This window comes from Hippocampus guttulatus, chromosome 10, assembly GCF_054856545.1.
Source record: "Hippocampus guttulatus isolate MCC_2025c chromosome 10, RoL_Hgut_1.0, whole genome shotgun sequence".
NCBI lineage: Eukaryota > Metazoa > Chordata > Actinopteri > Syngnathiformes > Syngnathidae > Hippocampus > Hippocampus guttulatus.
The window spans coordinates 7,696,219-7,713,066 of record NC_141270.1 but is presented as its reverse complement, the minus strand read 5'-3'; the positions used below and the strand labels follow the sequence as shown (position 1 = coordinate 7,713,066).

Genomic DNA, 16,848 nt, shown 5'->3' with positions numbered 1-16,848 from the left:
GATCATTAAGAAAATGTCTCTATGCCAAAACAACTGATTTCAATTTATCATGAGAGAGGGAGGAATACCGCCCCCCTTCCAAATCCAATGGCTGAAATGAGATCTAGTGAGATGCAAAAAATCCAGGTGTGTTAAACTCATTACGGGCTACATCAGTTATGTTATGTGAATCAGATATGATCATTAAAACCGCGATGTCTGATCACTAAAAAGCCTCAAATCATTCATCCAATCCAAGGTTAAAGTTCAAATGTAACCGGGTTGGGGGGGGGGGGGATCTCATGGGGTGACAGCAGTGCATTCTAAATCGGCTTAACGGTCAATACAGTGAAAGAGTAATGTAATCCTCAGCCTGATAGCTCACAGAAACCAAAAGATTTTTAGAATACATCAAACCTTTGACTTGGTTACTCTGGTGTGGCGCAGGGCCGACTTACCTGTCGAGCTTGATAGTACTCCCGAAGGAGCTGATCCCTTTGAATGATGGCCTCGGTCCTCTCCTTGCGGGCCACGTCACGCTCCTCCCGGACCATCTCAATGTCCTTGCAGGCCTGGCTCAGCTCTTTCTGAGCCTCGGCTTTGTCCTTCACCTCGTGGCAGTACTTCTCCAACAGCTCGTTCCTCTCGCAGATGGCCCTGTCGCGGTCCACCAGCGATGAGTTCAACTCCTGCAGTGGGGAATGAGGAAAAAGTAAAGTATTTCAACTCTGAGTCATTGACAGACTGAGCCAATGAATTCACGCCGGCAGGGCTCCAGCATGTTCAGAAACATTCGTCAAAGAGGAGTCAGAGTGAAACATCTTTTTTTTTTTTTAATGTGGACTTTATTTCACCAGATGGTAAGTTAATGTTTCATCCTCCTCCTATAACAAACTCAGTGATCCAGGTCCCATCTTCCAACGTCTCACACAAACACACACGCACACGCACAGTAGAATATGGGGATGCATATTACACAGTAGAATATGGGGATGGCACCCCCAAGTGGACAACAATGATACCTGAGCGTGACGTGCACATTTTGTTGTAATCATTCATAGGTTAATGATCTATTCTCAAAATATTCGATATCTGCAGCCATAATGCACACACTAAATGACGACACGCTTCAAGTTGCATACCTGTCTGAGCGCTTCCAACTCCTCACTGGCCACGACCCTTTCCGAGGAAGTGTTTTTCAGCCGGGCCTCGGCTGCCTCCAGCTCTGTCTGCAGCTTGTCCAGCTCCTTGATGACCTGGTCGCGCTCGCTCATGATGAGGCGGTACTCGTTGAACACGGAGTCGCGCTCCTCCTTGTACTTGTCGCAGTCCTTGACCGACTTCAACTGCAGGTTTTTATAGCGAGTCACCTCAGACTGCAACCGCTCCATCTCGCGCTGGAGCTCCTTGTTTTGAGCGGATGACTTATTCAGCTCCTGCTGCACGGAATCAAACCTAGAAGGATGGAATTGCGCAAATGGACTTCATAAGATGATGATGTGCAAAATGACGCAACCAGAAATCAGCCAGAACAACGAACCAAAATATCCGCAGCTAATCAATGCTGAGGAATTATGTCTCGTATTGTCCAAGGCCAAACGACAATAACTGGATTGCGAGTGTTTTCTCTCCATTAGCTTGTATGAACACAGTGCCGGGGGGGCAGAATATAATCACAAAGTCGTGGAACGCTTCCCCTTGGCAGGCTTCCCTCTCAAGAAGCCCAACAGTTGGCCAATCAGATAAGCGCTTGTTTGAAATAGGCTATGAACATAAGGGCTTGAGTGTTTCACGCACATACTGTACACAAGTAATGCTTTCACCTCCTCATTGAGGAGGAGTACTGCTGCTGATAGTGCATTGCGGAGTCACGCTGTATAAGCAGCGCGTCCATCTGCTTCTGCAGACGCCGGTTCTCCTCCTCAGCCTGCTCCAGGCGGCTCAGGTCCGTGTTGTGCGTGGCCACCTTCTCGCCGTAGCGCTTGCTGAGTGCGTCGTAGTCCTTCTTCACACCCTCCAGCTTGTCCATGGCGGTGTCGTACAGTTTGTTCAGCACCTCCGAGGAGCCCTTTTCTCGCATGACCTGCCATGTGCAACACACACACACACAAATAGGAGCATGACTCATTTTTTATTACATTGTACAGCGGAAAGCTTGTAAAATCAGGAGTTTTTGGGGACATACAACTGTCAACGTATGACATCAGCGTATCCTGCAAATCGTCGGTGCATCTTGCCAGAACTTATCTGAGCCATCAAATGATTAGCTGAACTGTTTTTGAAGAAGAAGAATGTTATGTGCTACATTAGCTTCATGCAGCTAGCAACCAAATGATTTTCTGCCGTGTCCTTCTCACTTGTGGCCAGAGTTAGAGCTTTAGATGTATGTTGTGTAACGTTTACAATACATTCTGTATAAACTGTGTACAGTCACTAGAACAGCTTCTGCTAATGCAAGTAATAACATATTAGAAATAGAATTTTGCTTTCAAAATTTCATGCATGGTGAAAGATTTTATGATGGTGACAGCCCATTCCAAATATAAATGGCGTCAATGGGAATACAGTATACCAGAGTATTGAAAATCAAACACATGTATGCTGTGCTTAGATTCAGCAGCAGGTGGCAGTACAAAGCAAGCATTGCTATATCCTTACCAGAGCCACACTAAATCCCCACATTAACCATTGCCATGTGCAGATTAATGCACATGATTGGAGCGGCAAATGAGTCAAATCGAAGGGCCTTCACTATTAACAGTAGCGTGTGTCCTTGGATGTGCATTACTCATTCGAGTGAATGTCTCATTACGGTAGATGTTGCTGATAACGCCTGCTGGATGCCTGTGAGAGCGGCAGTGGCCGAGGGGCTGTGTTAACCTTGTCTACGCAGCATATATCCTCATCTTGTAGCTAGATGCTTTGGGTCAGTGTGCCCTTTGGTCAAGTCAAAGCCCCTTTTTTTCCTATTTGCAATTGCCCTTTTGCAGAAATGCACTGTACACATTTCCCCCTTGGGCTTGCCTTATAGTGTGCACTTAAGACACCGCGCACTCCCCATAGGTGCACAGCAATGGAGTTAGTTCTATATGGGTCAGAGCACCCTTTGTTGGCCAGAGTGCAGCAAAAGTCACTTATTCAATGAACAGTAGAAGCAACGCACCTTACCAGCTGATCTAATTGCAATTATAATCAGGCAATGATTTAAGGAACAAAAATGTTTGATTGAAATACACTTTTTTTTAAGTATGCCTCATGTGGAAAGGGCTCTGTAGTTCTGAGGGCGTCATATGCGTGCATCGGAGTTGACCGTACCTGCTGCTGCTGCAGTCGGAGGTCGGACAACTCCTTCTGGTCTTGACCGTGTAGCCGCTGGAGCTCCTCGCAACTCTGTTTGAGGTGATTGTGCTCTCGGACCAGCTGAGCGTTGTCCCTCCGCAGTGTCTCCATCTCCTCCTTGAGCTGCGTTTGTTCGCCCAGGACGCGGCTGTGCAGCATGCTGTATGAAGGGCGAGCCGCCAAAGGGGGGTAAATTCATGCAGAAATGTTCGAGGAGGATCTTTGCACGCATGTACTGGCGTGAAGTGACATGCCCATGGTAAATACAAAACTATGTAATTTGACTTATGACCACTAAATACTCTACAGTGTATATATACTGTACATTTTTCAGTTCATGATGGAGTTTCGTTTGCAACCCAAAAAAGGCATAATTACAATAAATATTGTATGAGAAACAATTCTAGGCCATACATTTCAAATAATCAAGTGAAAAACATGAGGTATGATGGTAACTTGCATGTGACCATGTATTCGAGTTCGCTGTGCGCCATTCATAACGTCAGAATTCCATGTTGTATGGCGATAACACTGAAGACACTCTACTTACAAAATGAGTTTGGCTTGCATTTGAGTGAGAAAAACAATTCTTTTAAAAATGCATTCAATGATCCACACATTTTCCTTTGATTGAAAAGAAACTAGTCTCACTGAGAGCCATTATTAGTCCCACAAAGAGAAATTCAGAAAAGAAATTGGTCAGTCGCAAATAGTTCAACTTGATTTGATATTTTTTTCAAAGGGGTATCTTTTAAGACATAAATGACAATAGACAGAATTTATGCGTGATTAGCCAAAAGATACCCATTCAATGAATAAAAATCCTCCAAATTCAGGTTTGGATAATTTGGGACATAAATAAATATACTTTTAAATATATGCATGTTGTTTTGCTTGTCTCTATGAATGAAAGCCAGCAGCCAACAGGCCAGCTTTTACGAAGAATATACTACGACAACAACGGCGGGATTAATTTTGATGTCATTCCAATTAAAATCATTCCGATTGAAGATCTCTGGTCAACTGTTTGCATGTGATGTTATCCATTCCGGTTTTGCGATGATATGCATCGCTACATTAATCGGAAGAGAAACTTCATAGCCGTGTGGCACACGGAAACATCTCGTGATTTATCAAAATGGAATTCAGTCGTCTATTGGGTAAATAAGGTGGGATTGTTTTTACACTTTTACTAAATCAACAGCTTGATAAAAACACACAATTTAAAACAAGCTCTTGGATGGACAAAAGGAATATATCACCCGTGTGAATCCGAATGAAATTCTATTCGGATTCAGCCTTTTTATTTGGATTGAGGTGTTTAAATGGAGCGTTTTCATTCCGTTTGGTCAATCGGAATGTAAGGCTACATGTAAACACAGCTCACGATAGGTGGGTTATGTAGCAACAAGAGAGATTTAGCACGAGGCCTACTCACTGGTAGAAGTCGGCCTCTTTGACAGCCTCCTCGCACCGCTTCAGTGTTTTGGTGTGCTGGTTCTGGAGAGACTGCAGATCTGCCATGGCCCTCATGCACTGGCTTTTTAAGCGCTCATAGTCATGGCTGGCTTTGGAATTTGGCCTTAAAAGACAGACGCGACAAAAAAAGGAGTCGGCACTCAGAATCGCGGCGACAAAACCCGACCTGGATGCAAGGACAGTAAAGAAAGAGTCGGGATTCCTCGCATAGGAGAGATTGGCAACATTCTTGGGGGAGGGAGCAAAGAAATAGAAGCAAGCGCTAATAAGAAATATTTGGATGATAGAAGCATGATGGCCGTCCTCTCCATCAGAACACTTTGGTCAATAGTTGAACACATTTACAGAACATGCCATTTTCTTGTTTTGTGAACGGCAGTGTGAGCAAGGCTGTTAACTCAAACATCAGGATAATCTTATAAGACAAGATTGTTGGGAATTTGACATCTTTGGTCGGGAAGGGGTAAAATCGGGACAAAAACAGCCCGGCTGTCTTTATGTGTACTTGGCGTTAGGAAGGAAAGCCTGGCATGAGCCAGGGGAAGCGAGGCTTTGTACCTGCAGTCATCAAATGTGGTGCCAGGTGACGCAAGGGCCAGACGCTTGCGGAGCTCGTCCCGTTCCCTGGTCACCTGGCGGAGCTGGAACAGGACGGTGTCCAGGTGGTCGCCGGGCGGCCGGTTGTCGTTAATGGCGGGGGGAGGGGAGGACGCCTCGCCGTTAACAGGCGAACCTGTGACAGAGAGCGAGTTGGCAATACCGTGGTCAGAGAAAGGCACAGTACAGTTGAAATGACACCTAATTAGTGGAAACATACAGCACCTTAAAATTTGCAAATTATAACCATTTCAATCTTCAATTTCCTTGTCGCGTGTCTTATGATCAACATTTTTTTCATACACAGGATTTTTTTTTTTCAAATCACGAATCAAATTTTGGTGCTATTCTCCACCCCTAATAGAAGGTGGAAAAAAAAAACGGAATATAGCATCGCCCATCTGTCAAGGACAGACATTCTCAAAGCAGTTCGCTTGAAGCTTGATTAAACTTGTGTTTGACGTTTTAGGACAATACATTTGCATTTAATCTTGAAGAAATTGGGGAGGTCGGTGTCATTCTGACATAATCCTCTAGGGTGCCTTCAGTGACAGTGCACAATAAATCCAGAAAGATGTCTCTTGTAATTCCAGGATATGTAATATGTGACAGGGGAATGTTAAAAGAGAAGCTACATTTGGATTTGGTCAGTGCACGTGTTTTTGGTGTGGTTTCAGAGACTTTTCCTGTGGTTAAATTCCACTTACTGCAAGGCTTACTACACACGTTGGATTCTCTGCCAAAAAGGCAAGTAAATGTGTCACTAAGCAGTCACAGCTATACAAAGAAGCGCATCCATGGCACAGAGACTTGGGGCAGGAAATTTGAGGATTATGTTCATCTTTGACTCAACATTTTGGCCCTTCTGGGGGTTTATGTAACACAGCTGAGTCATTTGGACCTTCGTCAAAAGCGGCAAAAACAAGCATGGCGGTCATCACTTCATGAAAGGGGAGAACATAGCAAGGGATTTTCAGCGCTTCAATGCAGAGCTTAAGACAAAACAAATCTATTTTCTTGAAGCCCGAAGTCAATTTTTTGCTGCATCCCATAAAATGTTTGGTGCTCATTTACGAAAAATTTCAAGAAATACTGAAATCAATGGAATGGAATCAAATAATGTTGTCGTAAATGGCTCATGACACTATTTTTTTTTTTTGCAAAATTCAAAACAGTCGCCATGTGTTTAAATAACATGCTCGCCTCAGTACCAGAAGGACAAAGTTCTCAAAATATAACCATAACACGGTGAACGAATGTTTGCGAACAACTACATACCAACGCTGCTGAGGGAGCTGCTGCTCTCAGAGTCGGACGGCATGGTGGAGAGGACGCTGTATGTGGAACCTGGCAACACAAAGCACAATTTTCGAGGTCAATCTCCCAAAGCAAGAGACGAAAGCCGACTTCCTCTTATGTATAGGACGCGGCGTCTGGCATATTGCCGCAGGTGTACGACACAAACAGTCGTGGGCTTAGACTCGGGGATAATATAGACGTCAACATTCCTCCTTGGCAAAGTCCGTCTTAATGCCCCAGACTGCTGTCGTCATTAAACCACCTACCTTTCTCCTCACTTTGCACTCTTGACTGCCTTTAATGTATAGCGTCTGTATGTTTGTGCTACCCAAGCACAATGTCACAGCTCAAATGGGATTTTCTCTCTTTTTTTCGTCAGAAGTGTGAGCATCCATGTCGCACACACAGCCGGCGTAGAGAACGATCATTTTTCATCTCAATAGCTCTACACAGCGTTAAGATGGGCGAGTATTTTTTTGCAAAGGCGACCACACTGTACGGAGAGGATGTGCAGATGTTTGTTACACTGCAGAGAGTCTGCTCTATAAAGGGCAACGGCAACCTTCCAGCAACATGAGCAGGTTTTTTTTTTTAAGTCCAAAGCTGTATTTCAAATTTGTGCATTCTGCAGAAGAAAGAACTATATTTTGCACGACACACACTGCACTCTTTTTGCCTCCATTGTCTCCTTACTTGCGAATGAATGTCCTCTGAACGTCAGTGTTAGCATCACTGGCCTATTGGCAAATGGGCTAATGACCATCTACAATCGAGTATGCATCAAAATATTAAAACATACCCTTTTTTCATTATTTCGGCACCCTCTTCATCCTTTATGTACTCACTCCATATTCACCATCTCAAAGCATGCATCCATTTTCTCTCTGCGCTTGACCTCATTAAGGCCGTGGGTGAGCTGAAGCCTCAGCCAGCTGACAAGAGAGGCGGGGTACAGCCTGGAGTCGTTGCCAGACAATTGTCAGGCACAAATACACACATTACAATTCACACCCACATTTACACTGAAGGATACAATTACGTTTTTTTTTTCTTTTCAAATAACCGAAGATGTGAGGTTTTGGAATGTGATTGAGAGCAAGCATGCAATCACAGCAAGAACATGCACAAGTTCACATATGAGCTGAGAATTGAATCCCATACCTCAAAACGGTGATGTTAGCATACCATCTACCAATCCAACATGTCGCCTTGACCATACGTGTCACTCAGAATTGAAGTCAAAGGAGAAGGGGATTCATTGTTTATTACATTTTTACATTACTGTGGTAGCTAAGTGGTTCGCACATCGGCCTTTCAGTTCAGGGGTTAGGGGTTCAAATCTGGGCTCTGAAATGTTTCATTTAACAAACTGGTATAACTCATTTACAAGAAAAAGTCAGAGCAAAATTTGAACCCAAGAGCTTTGCAGAGATCATTTTTCCACACCGATTTAAGCACCACTTTGCGGAGGATTAAGTTGGTGAAGTCTTGAAGAATTGGGATCATTTCACACTTAAAGATAAAGGCAACGTCTCTAACGCAAAGCAGAAATAACGTACCACAACAGCATATCTATAAACCCCACACACAAGCTAGTTAGTGTAGCCTACCGCCACTAGCTAGAATGTATTGCCGTTGTCTTTTTTTTTTTTTAACTCACAAAACTTCCTATGTTCATAAAATGGTCACGTCCTCTCTCGATTCTTTAGATTTCAGCACTGATGCATATATGTAAAATATATAATCTACAGTTACAATAATCATGTATGTTTTACTGAACATGACCGGATCAAAGGAAAAAAAAAAAATCAAAATCAATTCCAACCACAGGGCAAGCTTTGTAAATAAAGCGGAACAAAAACACACTGTAAACCCATGTCATTCAAATTCCTGTGACCGTCTCAAAAAGTTGCAGTTAATTGCCGTCTTTGTATTCTTTTAAATCCCCAAAACTTCCAGACATCTGCCTCTAAGCTTATTGGCGCTAATTTCAGTGCTTCTGCCATGTTGTTTTGATAGGCTACTCTCACGCAGTGAGACGAGATCTAGCATGGCATGTGATGTCCCAGCATTTTATGGGGAAAAGACATGTTAAAAGGATTGATTTATGGTTTATGAACCGATTACGGGCTATGAAAAGGAAAAGCAATTCTATTTGATGAACTGATTTTTTTTAACCCTAATAACTATTTATATTTCCATTACCTCCAATGAGACGCATTTGTTTTCAATCCCAACAAGATGGACCAGCCAGCTGCATCAGATTACGTGCAACCTTGTATTCCAAATGCTCACCCCCAGTGTTTGTCTATGCTCTAAAAAAAAAAAAAAAAAAAGAAGAACATGATGTTCATGTTCAAGCTTCTTTTATTTCTACACTCAATTAAAAAGTGCTGTGTTTCCTCCTGCAGCAAGAACCTGAGCCGCGATCTCTACAGCGAACAAAACCCTGGCGCATCCATCACAGCTCGTAAGGAGGGAAAGTGCCAGTAAATCACAAAAGGAAAACAAATCTGCTGGTGCGTGCCGGCCTCCTCTAAATGGGCCTCAACAATAAACGGTCAGCGGCGCTGAAAATCTTTTTCAGAATCTAATTCAAACAACACGAACATCAATAAAAACGTGGGGTTTAAGGCAACCAAAAAAAAAAAGGGAAAAGCATGCCGTGTGCTATATTTACTCACACAACTTCCTGTGAAGGGGGTTTAGGAGATGGCTGCCTTTTGTAAGCAGCAGGCAACAGACTGATGCCAACTGTTCCCCATCTCCATCTCCGTCCTCGCCTCCCTACTGGGTTTTAGCTGTGCTCTGGCTCCAGCCCTTTCCATGTGTGACAAGGCCAAGCCTAATTAAGTGTGAGCGAGAGCGAGACTGAGCCACTCCATCTTAGACTCGGTAGACAGAGGAGAGTCCGGGGGTGGCGAGAGGGCGCACCAGGAGACGGCGTGGAAGAGAGGGGCAAGCGGACGAAAGGGAGATAGTCGGGCCGCAAAAAGATATCAAGTGTGTTTGAGAGAAAATGGGAGGAAACTCAAGTAAGATCCAGATGGGCGATGAAGGAAAAAAAAAAAGCTTGGCGGAAAGGAAAGGCTTTTAATCTTTTCTGATGATCTGTGATGCTTAACACGTTTTGGTGTTGAGTGCTTTGATTTTCGACCGGCTTATAAAGCAGACTCCAGGCTGTGCGATATTACGTCGCCACCAAAATAAACCCTCCAAACTCATTTGCATGGTTGCGAGAGCTGACTTCTTGAACCCGCTATCTGGCTGAGCAGGTCTCACACTAAACAGACGTAAGCCACGACGAGGTTTTAGCACAACTCCGCTGCGGGGTAAGTCCCTTTCAAATCCTACGCAACATCACTGAAGGCTGACGGGAAAAGGCTTTTTTATTTATATATATATATTTGCCTGTTTATCATTTGAAAGGCACTCTGATGAATTAAAATTGCCAGTAATCTCAATGAGGAAGGATACTTGCCAAATGAGTCACAATCACAGAACCCTTTTGAAATAACACTTTGTTTCCTGATGGGGAAAAAAAGAGCTATAAATCATGAATTACGAGAACGATCTTTTTTTTTTTAATTGAAAAAACATGATTCTCTTGAGACTGAAAATAAACTTTTTGCATTAGCGTGCACTGCACATGAGCCATACAGTAGAACCCCAACCAACCAAGTTTAACACAGTGATCATTTCAAGGATTAAATTCAAAAGAGTGATTTGCTTTTTCTTTGGCTATTCTGTGATTCCATCATAGAAGGGCAGCGTTAATGGCAAAGAGGATGAAAGCTAATGAGAACAACAGAAGCAGAAACAGGAAAACGATTGTAAAGATGCGACCCAGAGTGGTCGTTCCGTATCAGAGGTTACTTCACGTGTTGAGCTCTTTCACTGAGATTGTTTTGCGCCAGTTTTGCGTCAATTTCTTTAAGAAGCAATGAGGCAGCCAATTTTGAATCATGGATCGATAGATTACTTTGCCCATCTATGCTTTCGATAGCCAGAATAACACTCCCACAAACGGGAGGATTACAAGGCAAGCCTCAGGATTCAGCCACATTGACAAAATGAGCACACGTGGATGACAACCGCAAGCTAATAAGCAATTAGCGCGAATTTCATAGACGAGGCGGCTTCCTGGAGGCTTCCATGGGTTAGCGGCATTAGCTGCTGTTCGAAACGTATTTAATCGTGAATAGTAATTAGCACCATCAGCACAAACTGCGGCTGATCATTTGTAAACATGATATCCGTGTCAAAAAAAAAAAGCATCAGTGCAGATGCGACAGAATTACCGCCCTTGCCCTCACCACCAAAAAAAAAAAAAAATGCAATGAAAAGGACAAATGAAGTCATCTGGTTGACTTCTGATTTTGACAGATTCCATTAGTGACCCATTAGCTCCAATGATGGTCTTGGGTAAGACACTGAAGGTGAGAAATGTAGCCTGGGAGGACCTGAGGCAGCGTTAGCACTGGCATGTTGCTATGATCTAAATAGGTCAGGGGAGGACTCGCCTCTACCTTCAGGGTCCCCCCCAACTCGCTTCGCCACCTTCCCTTCCGATCAAGTGACGTGCTCGGCGACCGACGCTCGCTTCAGATGAATAGATTAGGTGTTCAGGCACATAAGGAGAGGTGACAGTGTTGCCATGGTGAGGCTGGATGAGGAGAGGCCGAGGCGATTAGGTGAGAAGGCTGAAATAGAGCATGCTGGGGGAGAGGGGCTTGGCGGGCCTTCTCAAACAAAGATGCAAAGTCTGGCTTCAACTGAAACTGAATTATTAAAGAGTACCAGAAAATTGTCATTGCTGCCAACTGACACAAAAATATATATATATTTTTTTTTTTTTAAACACTATTTAGAATCTTGAAACCTCCATGCTGATAAGCCATGTACATAACTTTAACTCCGCCAACAACTCAGGGTCACACGGTCAAGAAGCAGTATAAGCACAGCAAAAACACAGCCTATTTATTTTTGATTTACTGTCAGCTCCACTCACTGTATTGAAGAAAACAATAACAACAGCAGCAACCCAAAACCACACAAACCAAAGAGGCAAGTAAGGACACGTATGTGTGTTCCGTTTGGCTTCATGGCCTTTAAACTGGAGACACGTGTGATAATATCAGCACACAAAAAAAAAAACATGGCCGGGCATGACTCACTTGTTTTATGTTTTGCTTAAGTGAGATGGTGCGTCAGTACAAAGCCAAAGACAAGAAAGCAAATTTACATCGCCGACCTCTAAATCCGAGCTATGCTGCAGTTTATGGAGCGTGGAAGCTATTGGACTGAGCTTGTGATTCATCTTACTCCAACCTCAACGATCAATGCGGTACCAAGAAGGAGAGCACCCCAATCAGGGATGGGCATTTTACTTAATTGTTTTGGGGGAGGGGGCTGGGTGGTTCAATATATTTTTATTTATTTCAATTTTTTTAATGGGATAGGAGAATCTCTCGCGAAATGTTCTGAACTCTTCTTTCCATACTGCCGCTACACTGAGCAGAACAAAGCTGCCTGTAGGGGTTGCCATAATGGAGGTCATGTTCTTCTTTTCCAGGCTATAAATTAGTTGAGGCACAGTACGGCGCCTGTTACCTCAAGTTGCTTCAAGACATAATCAAGTAAAAAAAAAAAAAAAAAAAAAAATGGAATTCACAGAGTGTAACAAAAAGTCCCCGCACCCTCAATAATTGCCTGCGGATGGCGACCGTGGAAAATGCCAAATTGAAAATGTGACAGTAATACGAGTTAATAAGTCACAACATCGCATACCAATTTTCAGAAACCAGGCAAACGTTAGTGTAAGCATAGGCAAAAAGACATTGATTTCGGGTTTTGGATCTTAAGCAGGGTACAAACATGCCCAGTGTCGAATTTGAGCAAAATCAGCAAAGGCCAGATTAGCAATGTCTCGAAAAGATTATCCAGAGTGATTTGTTTGGGGGGAAACGGTTGGGTGGAACCATCGTAAATGTTCAGAATTTACCATTACAAATCCTTAAGTGGGCCATAAACATTGACGTGGGCCCCGCCTCAAACTCCGTCAGAGTGAGGTGAAGACTGATAGCAAATTAGCAGGCACGCTGAAGTGGTTGCGTTGTTGAGTGGTTGTATAATGCGTCCACCAAGCCGTTCGCCACAATAAAAACGACAAGGACGAGAGGTTGCAATTGCAATGTGGTTACCAGATAAACCAAAAAGCGCAAGAAGAAAAACTTTTTTTTTTCAAGAAGAAATAAATTACGCTAGGCTATAGTTTGGATTACCTTGTAATCTGGTTTTCTTGCTGCCATTTTTTTCCTTCCTTGACTAATTGTCCGTTTTTGTATTTTTTTAGTATTTTGGATGTCCTGTTGCACCTTTTTGCTTCTCACAAGTCATTCTGAGGACTACAACATTCTGTATATTTGGTTTGGGGAGGACATTTGATTGGTAGAGATATAGTTAAATGTGTGACACGCCGTGCTGTCAGTTCAAGTACACTAGACACGATGAGAGCAGTAAGTTAATGTCATTTTTTCTTTTTTTTGGTGAGAGAATTCTCATATTTTAAATAACATGGTTAAACTGCTCCCAAATCGAGTGTATTCGACTTCAGCAATCTCCAACAAGCCTCACATTTCTCTCCATTATTCATTTAGAATCAGTTGTTGGTGAATGAAATTAAAAACGAGAATAGAGTTTTAGTAGCGTGAATCCCTGCCTCGATTTTGTTTTTTACAGTGCATTGTGTTCTGCATCCTGATTGGCTAAGGGACTGTAGACGAATGTCAACAGTCTATGGGCCTCATGGCTGTGCAGTTTGCAAAATGTTCCCCATGACAAAACCCACAATGTCGATGAAACATTGTGTACAGTATTTCTAAAAACTGTCAGTTGTTTGTAAGAAAATGTTATATATATTTTTTTTTGGGGGGGGGGGGATTATTACATTCTATATTAATAATTGTAAAAAATAAAAATGACTACTTCACGGATTTCACTTCACTATCACAGGTTCTTTTTGGAAGGTGACCCCAGCGATAAACGGGGGATTACTGTACATTAAAATTGTAATCATCAGTCCCAGTAAAGGTTTCCAAAACGGCTGGAGCTTGGTCCCATGTCACAGTAACGGAGAACAAACTCTGGTCATTGTCACAATTTGAACCTCAAATAACCTTAGACAAAATTATCAGTGAGTCTAGTTTAGATGAACTGCAGAAAGCAGATCAGCTGAACGCAAACAATGTGGCAAGCAAATAACCCCGGCGTTGCAGTTCCCACACAAAGACTTCTAGTAAAACTGATTTCAATGGTCATACTGATCACCGCCGGGTGATTTAAACTACATGGCCAGCAGTGAGCCAGCGTGGGAATGTCACCAGAGACGCCAGATTAAAAACTCCACTACACTGTGAACCCCTGGAAGATTTACCCATCGGTGATGTACTTCATCGGTATTGTGTGAACTTGTTTCCCAAGGCCTGGGGCAGTTAAATGCCACCACGTTCGGAGATGTGAAAGGGTCAAAACAGAATGGTAGAAGGTGTTGAACTGAGGTTGAATATATGTGAGGAAAAGACCGATATTGTAACAGGAGTAACCTTTTATGGGGAACAAGATTTTCCCGGGGGAAACCTAAACAGGGGGATGATTTGGCTGTCTGGAATGGAAACATTTTTGCAAAAACAAACAGGTTATCTCACGGAGTCAGGCAACAGATTCCTACCCCGCGCATTATAAATAATGCAGCGGTTCCAGTCTTTGAGTAACACACTGGAGTGTCTTTTGCTGAATCATTCATCGTCTTGTCTGGTCTAATACATAACACTATAACCAGGACATGTTGTGATCTCGGATTTTGAATTTTATCAGTTTCGTTTCTGCACCATTTGAGGCTTGCGCTCTTACGATAATGAAAGGTGTGGCAAGATAACACTTGCTTTCGACACAAAGAGGTGCAGACAGTGAATCTCAAGTGTAAAACTTCCCACACTCGTTGAAGCTGGCAACGTTCTGCCTTTGATATTATGTTGGAAGTCTGCAAATTCTTGGGTCTCCTTCTCACTCATCTCATATTGGTCCATACAGGACAGTGAGCTGGAAGAAAGTGCTGTGGACCATACTCTTGTCACTATGTCTCTTGACTTATCCTTTTCTTTTTTTAATATATAAAGACAGGGGTGCCCAAACTTTTTGGACCGAAGATCTACTTTTCGATCAACTAACCTCACGGGATCTACCCTTACCGGCGCGCGCACGCACGCACGCACGCGCACGCGCACACGCGCACGCACGCACGCACGCACACACGCACACACGCACCATGATGAGAAACAGCCTGAAACTGAGGCATGCGATGCACTTTTGCAGCCTGTTAACTATCGTAACTCACACGTACCGTTTTAAAGTGCTTCCCTGGGCCCTCCTAGGTTCCTATTCTTTGCCCGTGCCCTCTGTGAATTGTACACGAAGCAAACTCTGAATGAGAATAATGTCGATAAAAGATAGAGCGCAACAGCTCTGATCACAAGCTCCAATTGCAGGCTGCTGAGCGCAAACAACTTCCGGTGACGTTATCACGCGCCACCATAAATTCAAGATTTACCTGCTATATTTTATTTTTTAAATATTTATTTTGTGAAAAGGAGACTGATAGGATGATTACGGTGCAGCGTACATTAACACAAAAATATATATTACTAACATGTACAAAGACACACAAATGGTTTTGTTTTTTTTCTCCTCGACACTCTTCGGATCTACTTGGGACCTGTTTTAGATCTACCGGTAGATCAGGATCGACGTAATGGGCACCCCTGTATAAAGACATAAAAATGTGAGAGACACGACACCGCACAACTCCCGCATAATATCTACCGACAACTGTTCAGTCTCGACCCTATATGAAGAAAGAGTAGCAGTAGAAGAATATGTGAATGAAGATGCGCTAATTGTTAGCACGTCCAGTAACTACATTGGAGTGGCAAACTCAATGTTATTGTGGTGATTGACTTGGGAGCCAGGGGATCCAAACAATCAAAACCGATTACTTTTGTACTGTATTTGTTTCAGGCAACGGCACAGGCTTCATGTCACTTCCTAATTAGCTATTTACCCATTTCATGTCACAAACATGGAGCCTGTGACTCATCACAGGCTCCATGTTTTTTGTGTTGACCACTTACACGGGATTTGGGATCACAAATATTGAACAGGTTTTGCAATTTTCGACTCTTGGACACACAGGTCCCATATGACAGAATCATTGCTCAGGATGAGCTTTTAGAGTTATCTGACAAGCGTGACTTGGATCAGAAGGAGTTGAATCTGACTCATATTCGTTCGAATTAACAGTGGCTATGTCCAGCATGTAACTGTAACCCCAATGTGACTGACGGTATACTGTACAGCAGGGGCGTCAAACTCATTTTTGTCGAGGGGCCAGATTTTAGTTAGTTTGCCTTGGAGGGCCATTATGATTGAAACCATATAAAGAAGTCAAGAATAATGATTTATAGACCTATTGTTTAAGTTACTGTAATGAGAGGTTTGATAAGAAAATGTTTACAGTATCACTCTTATTTATTACAAATGAGAATTTGAAATTGTGTTCGTGATTTTTGCAAGCATCATGAAAGTTGACATCTTTGATTTGCTTTCACGGGCCACATAAAATGATGTGGTGGGCCAGATCTGGCCCCGGGCCTCGAGTTTGACACCTGTGCTGTACAGTATATCCAAAAGATCATTAAAAAAAATAATTTATATATACATACTTTCCTGTCTCATGAGCTTGAAGCCTTTCTTTCAGGCACCGATTCTTAAGTACTAAAATGTAATGTTTGACTTCTTCGTACATGTTTGCTTGCCATGTTCCATCTGGCAAACTGTGCAAACACAATGTCGGTGGCTTGGTCCAACTCCCTCCTTCCACTTCCAATAAGACACGCAATGGGCCTTACTTCTGGGCACCGAGCCAGCACGGCTTCGCTGCCGGTGTAAAAAGGGTCGACCATCGGCTTTTGGGAGTCCACTATGCTGAGCATAAACATAAAAGGCTCCCAAACATGATGACTCCATGAGCCTGGATTACTCCGCAGCACGCACAGTGCCTGACTCAGAGCTTCATGTTCTTCGGGGGCCCCTGGTCAA

The 16,848-nt window shown here is 43.1% G+C and overlaps 1 protein-coding gene across 5 annotated transcripts in view; it reads right to left on the bottom strand.

Annotated features, from left to right (window-relative positions):
• Positions 1-16,848, bottom strand: part of LOC147199106 (disks large homolog 5-like) — a 49,931-nt gene that overhangs the window by 21,494 nt on the left and 11,589 nt on the right. For all 5 annotated transcript variants that reach the window (XM_086122031.1, XM_086122034.1, XM_086122032.1 and 2 more), the window contains exons 2-8: positions 6,673-6,741; positions 5,356-5,530; positions 4,757-4,900; positions 3,295-3,478; positions 1,803-2,062; positions 1,122-1,434; positions 438-668 (exon numbers count right to left, since the gene is read on the bottom strand). In XM_086122031.1, the coding sequence (XP_085978157.1) occupies positions 438-668; positions 1,122-1,434; positions 1,803-2,062; positions 3,295-3,478; positions 4,757-4,900; positions 5,356-5,530; positions 6,673-6,741 (1,376 nt within the window). The remainder of the gene's footprint in view (positions 1-437; positions 669-1,121; positions 1,435-1,802; positions 2,063-3,294; positions 3,479-4,756; positions 4,901-5,355; positions 5,531-6,672; positions 6,742-16,848) is intronic.